Source organism: Sciurus carolinensis, chromosome 15 (genome assembly GCF_902686445.1).
Source record: "Sciurus carolinensis chromosome 15, mSciCar1.2, whole genome shotgun sequence".
In the NCBI taxonomy this organism is placed as follows: Eukaryota; Metazoa; Chordata; class Mammalia; order Rodentia; family Sciuridae; genus Sciurus; species Sciurus carolinensis.
The window spans coordinates 63954565-63971167 of record NC_062227.1 but is presented as its reverse complement, the minus strand read 5'-3'; the positions used below and the strand labels follow the sequence as shown (position 1 = coordinate 63971167).

General features: G+C 40.0%; 1 protein-coding gene across 2 annotated transcripts in view; it reads right to left on the bottom strand.

The window, feature by feature from the left end:
- Nucleotides 1–590: 590 nt before the first annotated feature.
- The window catches only part of Onecut2 (one cut homeobox 2), a 52259-nt gene continuing 36246 nt past the window's right edge, over nt 591–16603 (bottom strand). Inside the window, exons 2-3 of one of the 2 annotated variants that reach the window (XR_007105199.1) lie at nt 10372–12809; nt 591–5266 (exon numbers count right to left, since the gene is read on the bottom strand). Coding sequence is in view for 1 of the 2 variants with exons in the window: in XM_047526601.1 (XP_047382557.1) it covers nt 12523–12809 (287 nt within the window). In the remaining variant the exon portion in view is untranslated. Of the gene's footprint in view, nt 12810–16603 lie in introns of both variants that reach the window. The other variant, XM_047526601.1, reaches the window with a different exon arrangement.

Below are 16603 nucleotides of genomic sequence, written 5' to 3'. Positions count from 1 at the left end.
GAAGCTAAAATATAACTTAGGAAAAAAAATCAGAAAACCTGGTTCCATACCTGTCTTTGTTTTTAAATAATTATCACAAAAGTTATAGATGGAATAGCTAAATGGTATGCAGAGGATGGGTGGGGAGGGGGTTTCTGATTTGGAGGAGCCCCACTGGACTAAGTGGACCCAGACCCTTTGCAGTAGAGTAGTCAAGATGGAAGAAAGTCCTTCAGTGCTAACCCAGCTTAAGTCAACCAGAGGGGCCACCACAGCCTGACAGGGTGAGTGCCTGCTGGGTCCCAGAAGATTTGAGGTTACTATGTGAATTGGGGTCTGCCTTCATATTGGCAATGTGCTCAAGGTCAACACTTCTCAGAGAAGTGTCAGGGTGTAAAGACAAGTTAGAGTTTGGACCCAGCTCTCTTTAAAGCTGACAGACACGGAGATCTCTTTCTAATACCCCAAACCTACCTTCTAGCCCAGACCTTCCATTTATTTCCCAGGCCAGGCCCATGTTTTTCCAGGAGGGCAGGAGATAAAACCAGGCCAAGCTGGTGATTCCATAGTTCCGTGTCTCCAAGGAAAAGGACATCCATTGGCACAAAGCATTGAGTAAAAACCCTTTAATAACAAAATAACATTCACAATGTAGCTACTTCAGATGTCTGTAAAACTCAGCTTACACTTGATTCAACATCACTTTCCACAAAGTTTAAAAAAAAAAAAAAAGGACATAAGTGGCAAACAAAATATACCTCAAATTTCATAAGACAAGACTTCTTGGCAAATCCTAGTGAGCCAGACCTCTGCGTTGCCTGTAATAAAAGGGGTTGGACACTTTCATGTCTCGGACACCCCTCTGTTTTCTTTGGATGGAAAATGCATTTGGATTTTATATATGCTACAATATCTGCATCAAGAGGAATAGTTTGTTAGTTGTGAGTGTGAGGAGAATTTACTGAAACAAAGATCGATTTGGTTTATTGCAGAAGAACATACAAAGCTTTCTAGAAGATTAAACACTATTACAATCATCAACTGTCTTACAAAAGCCCATTTTAAAATTCTTGTATCCATTCCCATCTTTGGCAGATTAATAAAAGGAAAAAATAAAAGACTATATTACAAAGCTTTCATTATCACAACCTACTTTATAAGGCCAAATGAAAATGTTTCTCTATTATTAATGAAAGCACATTTGCAACACGTTCTCATTGACAGATAATATGAATGTTCCTCTGTCGGTGATTTCTAATGTTTTGCATTGCACACTGCTGTTTACACCACTGTTTCTCATCTGCACTCTCCTATGTAAAACAAAGTGTGCTTGGTAGTTGGTTTGGCTTTATGTCAAACATACTTGTTTGGAAAACAGGTCTAAAACTTGAGGATGAATCTCAAAACCCAAATATAGGAATTAGTTTGCCCAATCCACAGCAGCTGAAAACTACTCTTTGAGATAATTGGGGAATTTAAAACAAGATGGTTTTCCTAAACTGGGCTTCAAACTTTTCTTATACTCCCCTTTAGAAGATAGGCGTAGCATTGTGGAGCAAGTCAACTCTGGCTATAGGAAGGAAAACTGGGATAAAACCACACAGATGAAGTTTTGGGGAATGGCCATGTATTTTTGTCCAAATCACTGGAAAAATGTTGGTGGGGATGTCCATGGGAGTGGGCAAAAAAGCCAGAGACTTAATGATATTGATGCCCTTTGAGTTTCAACTAGGAATTGACCTGACATCAAAATACTAGAAGAAACCACATAGTCAAAAATAGCCATTTCCAAACAGAAACCCAGGAGAGCCTGAGCTATATACATGGCCACTTAGGTCTGAGGTCATGAACATAAAGCCAAAAGAACTCATTTGAGTGGAAATTAAAAATGCAGAGGTGAGCTGCTTTTTGATGCTCATTTTCAAACCCCCCTCAGATATAGTGCTATATCTGGGTTACGAGGATCCCAATTTGTGGAATGCAAGTTGGCTAACAAACTTGAAATGACTTCTCCTGTTATAAAATTTGAACCCAATTCAATCTGACTTATTTTGAAATCCCAACAGGTGTAAAGATATTTTTGAGGTGAGACATCTCCCAATAAAACCGAGATTACCACTGTCTGAGGCTGAACTGTGTACATTTTCACAGTTTAATGTATACACAACTGTTCCACAACTGCTAACAAACGATAGGCCTCATGCATAAATAATGTCCATTGAACCAAAGAGGAAGAGCTAGTTCAAAATGAAAAATGTTGCTATTAAGACCACAATGCATCACACTGCTAAATTTTTAGCCTCATGCATAAAATTATAGCACTGATTGGCAGTTGCTAATTATAATACTACACTGTTAACACAGAACAATTAATTGTTCAGACCAAGTAGCACAAATGTAGAAAATAATTATTATTATTTTTTCAACAGAGCAAATGAACACAGATTGTTTCTTCAGCAAAATATGAAACTGTAAACTTTGGGCTCATTCTGCAACTTTCCCCAATCCAGAATAAATAAAATCCAAAGGGGAAAAAAAGAACATACATTTTCTTTTTAAGCGCACCTTTTCGTCTATTACAAAAGCACAACCTAAAACGTATAAAGCTTTTTTTTCTTTTTTCTTTTTTTAAATTACAGTTACCAAAAGAAACAGTGAATAATTTATTACATACGCTATAATAACATTACTCTAAACACTATTATCTATGAGGTATATCTGAGAAAATTCGGTAAGGAATTGCGCGGTCTGCATTGCCAACATGCCCAGGTTCATATTAAAGCTTTGGAACCATGAAGAACTAGAAAAGGGGAAGAACGGGAGGCAGAAGGAGGAGACATAAAGAACCTTTGGTATTAGTACAAATCTTGTTCTTTGCAGGGTTGCATTGCAAAGCACCACAGTACAATAAGCCCACCAATTTACTGTATGGAGGCCCAGTTGAAGCTGAGGTATTCACAGGAAGGATTAAAAAAAGCACAGAGAGGTCCAGACTGGCTAAATCGTTGCTTTGGTTCAAGCAAGGCACTCGTCCCGTGGTTATGTCACACTTTGCAAGTGAAGCATGAGGCTGAGGGGGGATTGCTGAGGCGGGGTCTGCCACAAGAGGATGTTTTCTGTGTCCAGGCTGCCATCGCTCTCTCTAGGTTCTCACTTGTGGGACTTGGTGGTAGGAAGACTGGGGAAGGTTATGTTTGCTTATGGGGCAGGGCTCTGCTGCCTAATGAATTAGGCCATCTTTGTTGTCTCCCAGGTACTCTGGGAATTCTATTCCTAATATGAATTTGGGAAGAAAATCAAAGCAATTTACTGCTTGGAAGGAAGGCCTTACAGGTTCGCCTCCTAGAGGGAGAAGATGGAGCTTTGAGCTTGATGGGACTGGAAGGAACTTTCACCAGCATCAGGATGGTGCATGGAAACCTCAGAAAGAGAACTGAATGTTTCTTGGTGTGTCAATCTATTTTCTAATATTCCTCTACTACACACTCCGTTGATGTGTGGAACTGATGAATTCATTGGTCTTTTCCTTTGTTACCTTTATTATATAAATGATCTCTTAAAAAGCTCAAAGATTACTATATTGGGTGAAATGCAAAATATATAGAATTCAGTGAAGAATTATATAGATTAGAGGTGGATATCTTCATGTGTCTAAAACCCATTTGGTCAGAAGCTGAAGATTCATTGTCTAACATACAAATCACTTTGATAAATGATCTTAATGATTTATCATTTAATGGAATCTAAAGAAACTTCAAGAAGATCAATTAATTTCATGACTAAGAAAAAAAGAGAAGCAACTTAAACCACTTTTTAAACAAGCATATCAATTCCTCTGAAAATTTGGGTTATTTATAGTTACTGTTTAGCATCAAATAATGTTAGCTTTAAATTTTTCTCATACATATGGAGTTGGCTTAGAAATGAAATGTAAACCCTATAAGTGAAAAGGAAAAGGAAAAGAATGGACAGCAGAAATGTCATATGTGCAAATGGCAATTGAGTTCCCTTTCTTGGTAAATACTGACTTTAAAAATGTCCATAATAATTAAACTCAATGGGCCAAGAATGAAATTTCTCCTCCCGGTGAATTAAAAGCTTATTTACACAATACTTTGGAATGGGGAGGTTGGAAAGCAATCATACTCTTTGGATCAATATGTACTTCCCAGGGCAGAAACCCCCCGCATGAGCCCTAATATTTCACGGCTGGCTATCGGACTAGGCAACTGATCGTATGTGACTCTGTGGCAGTATAACTAGATAGGTACTGAACGCGCCTGTGATTATTCTCAGAGTTAAAGTGTTAAGTGATAAGCCCCAGTTCCTGCTCATTGCTATAGGACTGCCACTTTCCTGTTTGCCTACATGTAACCAGTGTCACGCAGAGGTGGCACCACACAATGGAGCGCTGGGGCAGAGCAGGAGGCTGAGATGGGTTTTGGCGCCACGGTTATTTGACTTGGATAACTACTTCACTTCTCTACACCACAAGGGCATGGACTAAATGACTCCTGAGGTCCCTTCCGACTCTGCTGCCCAATGGTTAGAGTTTCTAAGGTCTTGTAATTGGAACTCTATGCTGTGATAGCTCCAAGCAGAGAGAGGTCATGGCTAAGACTGAAGGCCATCTCCAACCAGTCTTCTTCACCAATTGGGAATTGGAATTTAAGGAATCCAATTTCACCAGCATCCAAATTTGCCTCCTGACCACGTGGAGGGGACAGCAAACAAATGAGAAAAACACAGAAAATATCCCTTTCTAAATTAGCAGCCGCCATCACATAGATAATTATTTCTTTGGGGTATCTGAGCTGTGGCTGTACATACCATACGTCAGAGAGAATAGTTCAAATTATAAAAGAGCACAAGCAAAATGCAGACCGCACAGAGAAAGAAATCTTTGGTATCTTTGGTGTCATCAACACGATTAAAATTACAAATGGAAAAAGTCAGTGAGGTAGCCTTCTTTGGTTCTCACTAGAAATAGAAAGTTTTTCCTTTTTTTCTTTTTTCTGCTTTTTTCCCCCTCTTTTGTTGCTTTACACACACACATAGTTCATTCTTGGAAGCAGCTAATGTAAGGGTTTCTCTCTCTTTTTTTTTTTTTGTCTATGATTTTTTTTAAACTTATTTTTCCAGTTTCCATATAGAAGCCCCGAAATCCAGGCTGGTGAAGCAGGGTCTCAGCTTATGTTTTCTGAATGCACAGGTTCAGGTTGAATAGTCATTGCTTGTCCACAAAATTTGCTCTGTTGTTCTGACAGCAAACAAACTGCAGTGCTCTCTGTTGTTTTAAATAAAAAATATAAACTATACAGGGCATCTGTCTCAGATGCTGAATAAGTTAAATAAATAAGTTACAATATGAAGGCTCTGAGGGCCCCAATAATTAAGAGGTGAAGTTCGCCTGGTACCAGGTAGGGCTGTGAACTTAAATTAAATAATTTAATAATCATTACTTAAACTATTTAAAAAGTTAATTCAAGAAGGAAAAATACCCCAAATTCTTTTTTTGTAACCTGTATTTCTTCCCTGTCTGTAACAGAATTTCACTGCTTTATAAAGCAAACTAAACTTTGAGAACATTCTAAGTAAGATCTTGCATCTCTGATGCACCTCTGGTCTAGATTTTGATAAATAAGTACAAGAAGTAAAACTGAACTAAGGAAGGATGATTAAATAATTACCCCAATTCTATACATTTATGTACTAAAAACTAATTTAAATAAATTAATTACATTAATAGTACTTTACGTATTGGGTCATAACCCAAAGAAACAAGATTAAAAAAAAATTGGGGGGAGGGTCTTCATTTTTTGATGGGCAAAATGTATAATCTCTTTCTATAGTCTAATTGGAAATAAAGCAAGAAAGGATAGCCTCTAAAGCTTACGTTAAAGATCATTTAGATGTGACAGCGTGAGAAAAATAAAATCACCACTCCTCCCTAGCCAGTGCAGCCTCCTCAGGACCACGGCAGCATTGCCTCAACCCAGGAAACCAGAGCCCACTTTCTCCCATTGGTTTGAGCTTTACTTTGCTATTTTTTCCTTCTCTTCCTTTTTTCTTTCTTTCATTTCTTTTTTTTTTTCTTTTATTCTTTTTTCTTTTTTTTGTTTTTTGGTTTTTTTTGTCCTTTTTCAGGTCTTTGGGTTTAGCTTTAGTTATGAGAGATCCAGAATAAAGCTATTCAACCGAGGTCATAAAGCGTAGGTGTCATTCTAACAGAGACGATTAAATAATATCCAAGGTTCCTTTACAAGTTGTTTATCTTGGATGTGCCCAAATGAAAGTAACTCCAAGTATACACAATAAAGATGCTGGGATACTTTTTATATACACATATGTATTCCTGCACTTTGGTTTTCAATGTTACAATAAATAATAATGAAAACAATGTACATTGTAAAAGTACCACATACATGTTACAAGATGATTTAAAATTTATTTATTGTAACAGATTACAGTATATATGTTTTTAGTATGTCTGTACACACTTGCATGTACACAGTCTAGACACCTATGGGTAATGTTTCATATAAAGACAACTATGAGAATACCTGTTGAAATATGCATCTAAAGCTGTATACATCCAAGCTGACAGACCCTATAAACTTTAGGCAAACTTACTTACCAAGGTTTATGCTATATGAAATGCCTGTTGCTAAAAATGGATCGAGTATAAGACTTCAGTGGAATGAACAAACCTGTAGCCATGTGTTTTTTTTTTATTATACACATTTCTCCACTAAAAATGTATTAGCTGGTCAATTTCAATCAACCTAACTCAAAACCTGTATGGGAAAGCTTGGGCTACAGCTTTCATTTCCCCTAGACTGTCAAAGCCACTTTGGCATCTGAGGACAATGAGCAGCCAACGTTCTGTGTGATTTACACCACAGACCATGAGCCTCAAGCAGAGGTTTTGCAACTATGTGAGGTCCTATATCATTTCAGTAATTATTTTTGTATTTCATAAGTATTTCGGGACTTTCTAAAACAAATGAACAAACCACCCCTCCACTCAACCTTGGAAAGAATCAACTCATTGACAGATAAAGGCATTGGGACATTCGTACTTAAAGCCAATGTCTTTATCTTATGAAATTTATACAACCAACTGGGGTACCATTCTTTAGGGAGGATGTTTGTGACCTTATTTTAAATCTGGAATCTCTTGTTGTTTCAGAGATGACTTGGTCTTAGATAAAGGTACAAAATTATTAAGCTATCCAGTTTTGCGGATAAATACCAGCAAGTTATAGGTACACCCGCTCTATCCCTTCTTCTATCATTTCCCATTCACTCTTCTTGGTTAAGCAACAATAACAGCAAAAAGCTCTGAGCTATTGTGAATCCAGGGAGTTATTGCCAAAGTACTTATGTTTGGGTCTTGTGGTCAACCCTGATTTAACAACAGGTATCATCCCTTTTTCTCCAGTTTTTATGGAGTCCATTGGTCCATTTTTCTTCAACAACATTAGAACCCTGTCTGGTCTTAGATTTTGGAAAATTCTCATTTTACAACCTCCTAAGGATCTAGGTTCGCTGCAAAGACATGCTGTCATACTACTGATAATGACAGAGACTCCTAGAATCCTATCAACATTTTCAAAAGTGGGAAAGTTTACCTATACCTAGGTAGCAGTGGTTATTAAGATTTTTTTTTAATATGCTCAACTTTATTGGCACTAATATGTGAGTGGCCAGCATAGACAAGGAAAATGGTTGATTATTTAAAGGGTATTTATATTTGGCTTTGAAATACACTACAGGACTTAGCAAAATGTAGGGGAGGTCTGTCAGATTTACCTTCCTAATTTTGATTTTATTTTAGCTTGAAATGAAAATGAGCTTGGATTTTCTAAGCCCACAATTGCTAAGAGCCTATGGGAAAAGAACTGCTGTGCAGCCAACTCTGAATTTTCCAGAGAAAGCATTGCACTGGGTCCTTCTTGGCTCAGGTTAGCCTGTGACTGTGTGTGCCACAGCCTACATACTCTTTTACATTTTGGAGAAAGCTTTTAAATATTAGTGTTATGGGTTTTTTTTTTTTGTTGTTGTTGTTGCTTGCTTTCCTTTAAAAGATAAATCTATCAGTTTTGCTTTTTAAAAAATTTCTTAGAATGAAACAACTATATCCCCAGTATCAAAATCACATTGAAACCAAACATGAAACCTAATTGTGTAAAGGCATAAAGTAAAATATCTTTCCACTTAATAGCTGTGAACATTAGAATTTCTGTTGCCTCAAGAAGGTGAAACTTGGTTGAGAACCAGTTCTTCTCACAGTCCCTGTTGTTGCCGATGGCTGAGGCATGCCTCAAATTTTTCTTGGATTGAGGAATGGATTTTAAGCTGTAACCAAATCCAAATGGTAATTTTCTCTGAAACTATTAATGAAAAACAATTTTTTAAAAATCCTTGAGGAAACTCAGGGGGTTAAATTCTATAACCTTTCAATACAGCAATTTTTTTCTTTCAGATTTCTAACAAATTGAAATTCTCTAGGGCTTTAAATTTTGATACATAAATGTACAAGATGCACATATATATTTATATATGTATGTAAATAATTTTTTTTAAAAAAAGCAAGCACTTCTCTCTGGTATGACATTATCTAGTATGAGACATTTATCAAGAGTCCTTGGAGGGAAATTCTTGCTTTTTTCATACTATGACATCTTTCTCTGATCACCAGAGCACTGGTTTGACCAGTTTTGAAATGTCAGGCCACAAAGGCAGACTGTTTTGGCCTATGCATCTTCAGAGGATGCCAGAGACCCAGATGCTGAGATTAATGTGTCAAAGAAACACTAACCAAACCAAGAGACTTGGTTCCTCAACCTATTCTCAAGAACAACTGTTTCCATTGGCCACAAGTCACAAAGACTTGTTCAGAAATAGCCAAGTTAAAATCGACCTTTATCAATTTACGTGGGAATAATCCCCTGCTGAAAGACGCTCTTCTCTTGATCCTTTGACAAAGGATACGTGGAGTATGAGCAAGGGACCAAGGGACACAAGGGCAACGTCAGGGAACAATCCCCTAGGCAGGATAAATTACAAAAATCATGGAGAATCACATTCTCTCCCAGCTCCATGGCTGCTGCCCCTGCAAAGGCCCATCTACATGGAGGGAGTGAGGAGGTGGCATGGTAGATGATGGGGTTCTCTAGGGGCAGGGCTCTGGGACTCTCCCCAAAACCTGCTACATGTCTTCTCTCCAGGATTGAGACACTTCCCCCCAACACCACCACCAGGGTCCCACCCCAGTGCCAGCTGTGGTTGCATGCAGGCTTGTCAATGCAAATTGGTAATGTGTACCACCCTGAGGAAACTGATCAACCCATTGCAACAGGAGTTGGACTTCCCCATGAGAAGTCTCTGGTGGATCTACTCACTGAGGGGGATCTGGAACACCCTGATGGACAAGATCTCCTGGAGAACCGATTTCTGAGCTGGCCATATTCCATAGCTATTGGGAATGGACCACAGAACCTTCCCAGCAGTTACAGAAGATGAGCACCCCACTGTCAATGGTCCAGATCTGGGCTGGATTTGATGGCTATACCTCACCCACCACCTTAGTGGTGGGTGAGACATAGAATAGAGATGACTCTAGATACAAATAAAACTCATTTATACCATGAATCTATTTATCAACAGGTTAAATGGTGAAATACTTGAATTTTCTTTCCCAGAAATTTTCATAGAAATCTGAATACTCCAAATCATCCACAGTGGCAAATTAACTCTGGCATAGCATGAGACATGAGCAAAATTCTAAGCTGAATTTTCAGCAAATGAAGCACGTGACAAAAACAAGACATGAATTTGGACAGCAAAAATTTGGGGTTATCACCAGTGTCAAGTTGATCTATATATGTATTCATATATATATCTTTCTTTAGAAATGCAACTTTACAGCTGATTTTTAAAAAGCTAATAGAAAAGTAGAAACTGGCCATTATTTTTACATGTTTCCCCCACCCCCAAATGAAGCCCTGTTAAGATGAAGCAATCACATGAATATGAGGTTGTAAATTCCTCTATAAATTCTTTGGTTTTGTGGCTAGGGAGAGGATGCGTCACTAAGACCCCTACCCTGACCCTCGCTCCACTTCCCTCCCCTGATGATGAGACTCTGAACATAGAAGGAACCAAGTCTAAGGGTTAAGCAAAGAACATTCAATGACAATATCATTCCCCACACTCTGCTGAGCAGAGAAAATTACTCAGTATCCCAACATCTTAAATTTGGAGTCCATGGAATCTTTTGAGAGATTCCATGTTGGGGTAAAAAGCCATAAAACAAAATAAAGGAAAACGATAAAATCAAATAAATGACCCTTTCCTTTCGTTGCTCAGAGAAACAAAATTGATTACCTTTGTACAGATCAATGACGCTATTAGTATTTTAGCCAGGCAAAAGGAGATCATGAACTGAAACAAAAGATGTGAGAAATCCTCATCTTTGGTATTGTAGCTGTTGAGGTTTCTGTTGCTCTGTTCCGTGTTCTTTTGAAAAACTGCATAGGCACAAATTAAAGACAATCTTCAACTTTAAGATTACCATGTGAGTTGTCAAATGAAGCAGCAGCCACCGAGGCGCTTCCTTATTTCAATTCTTGAATCAACCCTTTCTTTCAAATCTGCTTCCAAAAAATGTCCCAAGAGGTCTATTTGAACACAGTGCGTCTCACTGTTTTTTTGTGGACTTTTTTTTTTTTTTCTGGCGTGCTTCCTTTTGTTGATGGTGATTTCCATTGATTTACGGATTTATTTATTCATTTAATGGGACAGTTCTATTTGTTGCAGAAGTAGGTGCAGAAAAAGTTTCTTTGGTTTCGATTAAGTAATTCATAAAAAAGTCAGTCTCAAGTGTCTGTAAAGAATCATTGCAGCGTTTGGCTTGCTTTGAACACCCCCATGGTGCCCACCTGGGGCCATTCACTGGTAAATATGCACATCGTGACCTTCGCAATCTCCCAGAGTTCTGTGGGTGCTCTTTGCTTGCTGTGGGAAGGTGACAGCCAGGAACCAGAGCTGGCGTGGTAAAGCCACTGCCTGGGGGACTTGGCTAACGTCTTTGGCGTAGCTGGTCCGCTCAGCCCGATATTGAGTCAAATGCAAGAGCTGAATGCCATTTGGAGTTGCAGAGGTTTTTCTGATTTCTAAAAGTAATCACAGTATTTTTAGGCTAGAAAATGGCAAGTAATAAATGTCTTTGGTTTGCAGTATTCTGCTTCTTTGGTGTGCTGTGTTTTCTCCAGATTTATTCAACCGTTTTGCAAGGATGAGTCAACAATGGAAGAGAGTTAGGACTAGATGACAGTCATGAGCAACACGTATGGTGGTTTAATTTATTATTTTTCTTTCTAGAAAACACTGGAAACATCCTTTATTAATGGGATGGTGGAGGAAACAACACAAATCAGAAAGAGTGAGAATGAATTACGTGGTGGTTGTAATGCACAATAGGAGGAACCAGATGACTAATAAATCAAGAAGGATACATTAATGATCTAAAAAAATCGAGATCTTTTTAAATGCTGCATTTGCTCCATGTACCGTAACAGTTAAATTGGCCTCCTGAGTGTGCGTCTGCGTTATGTACAAACGAAATTTGTAGCAAATTGCAAAATGTGCTTGAAGCCATATTCCTAACAATTCCCTAATGACTTCACAACAGGTGTCTTGAAAATCCAGATGCAATGAATCTAGAACCTTCCTTACTTCTGTTTATCTTCGTTGTGCTTGATACTTTGAGCTCAAGTGAACTGATTTGTTTTTTGACGAATCCAAGACCACATGAGATTTCCAGGAGGTAAAGAAAAAAAAAAACTGTAAACTGGATCGATTTAAAGCTCCAAACCATTCAATGAAAGATGCCTGAGTTGGAAAAATGGGTCCTTGGATTTTTTTTTTTTAAACTTCCATATTTAAAACTTGTGCTCAGTAGTTACTATTCTGATTTTTTTTATGTTATGGCTGTGAACTTTGGTGTACTGTGATGTAATGAGGCTAAGCACTTGGAAAACAAATGAGGTCTTTCTTGTTGCTAGATTCTTCTCTTATAGCATCTTGGAAGCCTAAACTTGGAGTCCTTCCATAGGCCAAATTCCCACTGTTTCCCATGGGAATGTGACTGTAAGAGGTTGACAGGACCCGAAGTGGGACTGTGGACATTTTAAGCAATCCTGAGCTTTGGTTGACACCATACTGGAATTAACTTGCTCCAGGAAGGCCCCCATTTGGGTTTCTGGGATGCTTAGCATGTTCAGAGGACAGTGTTTGGTTCAGAGATTAATTTTCAGCTTGCACTTGGACTCCATAGCCTTTAAAAACAAACAAACAAAAAGAACACCTGGCCTATGATTACAGCTAGAATAGAAGTTTCTTTTCAAGAGAATTGTGCTTTCAAATCACCAGTGAAGGGCCCCAGCTAAGAATCTGGTGTCTTTTTCCTTTGTGTTTTCTTTTGGTATCTGCTCTCCTCGTTTGGAGGTGACCTGTGCCCGGCAAAGAGTCCTTCCATCAAGCTTTGGTACAAGTGCTGGAGGTGGACGAGGAGCCCCCTGTGCTCAGGTCGTCCTGCCACTTCTCCAGGCTGCGGCGCCGGGCGTTCATGAAGAAGTTGCTGACGGTGGTGAGCTCCAGGCCCAGCTGCTGGGAAATGGTGATCTGCATCTCCTTTGACGGGCGCTTGTTCTCCTTGAAGATGGCGAAGAGTGTTCGGCGTTGGAGGTCGGTGAACACCAGGCGGGATTTCTTCTGGGAATTGTTCCTGTCTTTGTTTGGTTCTTGCTCTTTGCGTTTGCACGCTTAAAGGGAAAGAAAAGAAGGAGAGGAGTCAGTGGCAGGGTGCAGACCAGCGCCGGAAGGTGATCCATTGAAAACATCGACAGGGCAGTACAAGGGGATGTAAACTGTTAAGCTTTATTGCGAAGATTGCCCAGTTGTCAATAACCAGCCTTCCCAGCTCATGCGTGTGATGGAGGGCATCTGCTAGCTAGTGGGATGGGAGAAGGGAGGAGATGGGCTGGTTACAGTCTCGTTTGGACCAACTGAAGTCGTCTTTCGCTTTTAGTCCCTGTGCCCCTGCATACCCTAGAATTCTTTACTCTGAAGTTAGGTGTGGTAAAGGACTCTAGGGGAACCTGGCCAGTCGGTTGCTCTTATGGTCATCCTCTATACTTGTTTTAAGCTGAGCTGAAATTACCTTCTGGTGTCAAAGCTTAAAAGTACATATTTTTTCAAAATCAAGGATCCTACCCATATTAACAGAATGAAATCTACACTTTGGGAGAATTAAAACAAAACAACAAAAGCCCCCAAAACAAACACACACAAAAACAAAGTGAGAAGGACCACAAAAAAAAAAATTGGTTTATCCAACTCTAACTTGGCTAATTTGAAGCGAAACCGGTAGAAGACAGAGGGTGAGGTTGGGAATAGAAACCGAGGGATACAATGACAGGGCTTTAAGGTCCTAGACTGGTCTGTTACTATGTGCAGAGTCTTTCTAAATTAGACACGTAAGTAGCCACACCTGGAGGGACACATGCAACCAGGACATTAATGTGTCATCGCCTCTTTGTTAGCCTGTAGGCAGTGACCAGGTCTGTCTAAGATTCCTGACTGACTCTTTTTGGAGCCAGGGACCCAGTGAGTGATTGGAACCATAATGACAAATGGCCTCTTGTCTCTTTCAGGGAACTGATCGGCTTCCTAGACAGATTTGTTTTCTCAGAAAAGTGACTTATAAGGGTTAAATGATACAGTACATACAAATCATAAAGTTAAGACATGAGGACATGGGTTAAAATCACTTGAAAGAAACCCCAGCTCCCCAGGGGTTTGTACAGCCTCACCCACGCAAACTGGGGAAAGTCAGGGAAGGGAACAGAGGACTGGATCAGGAAGCCTCTCCTGGAACTGTATTCAATACTCCACTGGACATTAAGCCCCAGGTAAGGAGTCTTTTCAACTGGACTGACACTTCCCCACATCAGGCATTCAGTGTGACGACTGGATGTATTTCTGTACACCTTAAAGTCCTGGTCTGTAGTGTGGTTGACTAGTCCCCAGTCTAGGCATTTTCTGTCTGTTGGGAGCATTATGTGAGAGGGAGCATTTCAGAATATCTAGGAAATGTCTTAGGGTTTGCTATGAATGTCTGTGTCCCTCCTGGATTTGTATGCTGAAATCCTAGTCCCAAAGTGAGTGATGGTATTAGGAAGTGGGGTCTTTGGAAGATGATTAGGTCATGGAGGTGGAGACCTCATGATGGGATCAGTGCCTTCATAAAAGAGGACTTGGAGAGACTTCTTGCCACTTCACTATGTAAGGACACATTGAGTGGGACTGTCTATGACCCTAGAGGCAGGTACTCAATAGACACTAAATTTACCATCACCTTGATCTTCATCTTCCCAGCTTCCGAAGCTATAAGAAATGTGTTTCTATTGTTATAATGTAGCTCATGGTATTTTGTTATAGCAGCCAGAACAGACTGAGACAGGACTTAACTTGAGTTCAACACTCACAGATAATACCCTAGAAATGGAACCCCCTGACCTATCTGGTCATTCTTCCTGGTGCATGCTGCACATCATATAGGGATCTAAAGGAGGCACTCCTGAAACAAACAAAATGCAACAGCACCCTCAAAGGCAGGAAGAGAACCCTCCAAAGGGAAAACTGCTAGGCTATGTCAGCTTTGCCAAACTCTCTCTTCCTGATTTTTCTTTCATTTAAAAAAATTAATCATATTACCTTGGAAAATTAAATATATCCACATCCCCAAGAAAATAATTTGTTCCTATCTTAAAACCCATTCTCTTGGGGGTGGGGTGGACTAGGACTTTCTCAGATGAAGGGAGCTTCCTCTGCAGTGGGAGCTTGGACAGCAGGGCTGAAACTGTCTCTCAGGTTCCCAGTAAGCACTTCTATGCCCTTCGTTTGCGTTTTGTTGGATAATGAGTCCTGCATGGTTGCCATAACCTCAGGTCATTGTTGCCCCAAATCAGGTCTTCTACAGTGGTGCTTTTGAACTTAAAAGAGCCAGGGAATCTTCTAGAGAACTCATTAATAGACAGATTCGAATGCAGCCAGTCTGGGGTGGGTCCTGAGATTCTGCATTTCTCATGAGTTTTCAGGTAAAGCTGCTGCAGCTGAGTAGCAATGTTCTGCTTTATTTCTAAAATCTCAGAAGAGCACCTGATACAAAGGGGACCTCCAGAGTCAGGTAAGCTTGAGTCTGATTCTGTTTGCTTCCTGCCCTCCCTCTCACTGGATTAGCCCTGTCACCCTAAGATGGGAAAATAAGGCAGGATGATTTTCATTTTAAAAGGAAATAAGTGGAGAGAGAAATTTTTGGCTCTGGGTCCACATTCCAGATTTGCTGCTGACCCAGGGAGAGGCTCCATTCTCTGCAGGGTAGCACTGTGCCCAGCTGCACAGCCGAGGGTCCCTCCATGCAGGAAAGACCTCAGGCTCCACTCCAGAGATCCTGAGATGACTCGACTCTCCTCAGACCCTTCTGAGATGTGGGAACCAGTGTGCCTGGCAACACTGCCACTTGAGGTCCCCAAACCACGGTCCCTGCCCCAAGCTCCTGGGGTGCCTAGTGCCGAGCCTTCATCTGTAGGACTTTGAATAAACAGTGGTGTGGGATAATCTCCTGATAACAAAATCTGGGTAAATATCTTCTGCAAACATTGGCAGAGGTCCTCTGTCAATTAATGCTCCTTTGGATTAACCATACAGCCCTCATTTTGATACAAATATTGATTATTCAAATAATTCTGTATTTGTGTTTTTAGTAGGGTGATTAGACAGTGTTGGTGCAAGTCCATATTGATTTCATTAGGTTATATTTGGTGAGGTATAGATAGATAAATAGATGGTAGATGTATATATTTAATTTCAGAAAAATATTAAAGACTTAAAACATCAGCAAACTGCAGAGAAAGACCAGATCAATACATTCTGCCTATCTCTTCCCAACAGCTTTCTATAGCCACCATATTCTGCACCAGCAAATGCAAACCTGCTCCCTGGAATCTGCAAATGTATGGCAAGACCAGAAGCCCAGAATAATGAGGTGGTAGGTCCATTACTTGCCCACAGTCCTTACAGCTGGTAGTAGCCAGCCCATGATTCTTTAAAAAGCCACTGTTCAGGAGCTGAAGCAAATAAACACAATTTCACTTGCTTTGAAAGTCTAAGAAAAAGTCAACAGAGCAAATGATGTGAAGAAGCTGTTAGGAGGTTGTGACCTTGAAGTTCTCAGAACCAAGCTGTGAAGCAGCTATAGCCATAGGCACAAGCAGCCTGTAAATGGCTTTTGTATTGTTAAAACATTACATCCTGTAGTCAATATGTATCCATTTCTAAGTGGCCAGGAAAATGCCAAGTGGTTCCCTACAACCCAGGAATGTGCTAGAAACCTAACAAAACAGCAGGTGTTCACAGGTGGGCAGTGCTGATGTACTGAGATGATACAGCCCCATACCAGTCTGTCTCTCCTGGGTTCTAGCTACTCAAAGGAAATTCTGCTATGGAAGGTACAAGGCTAGTCCACCCTACTCAATAGCACGTGGATGTGTTTCTT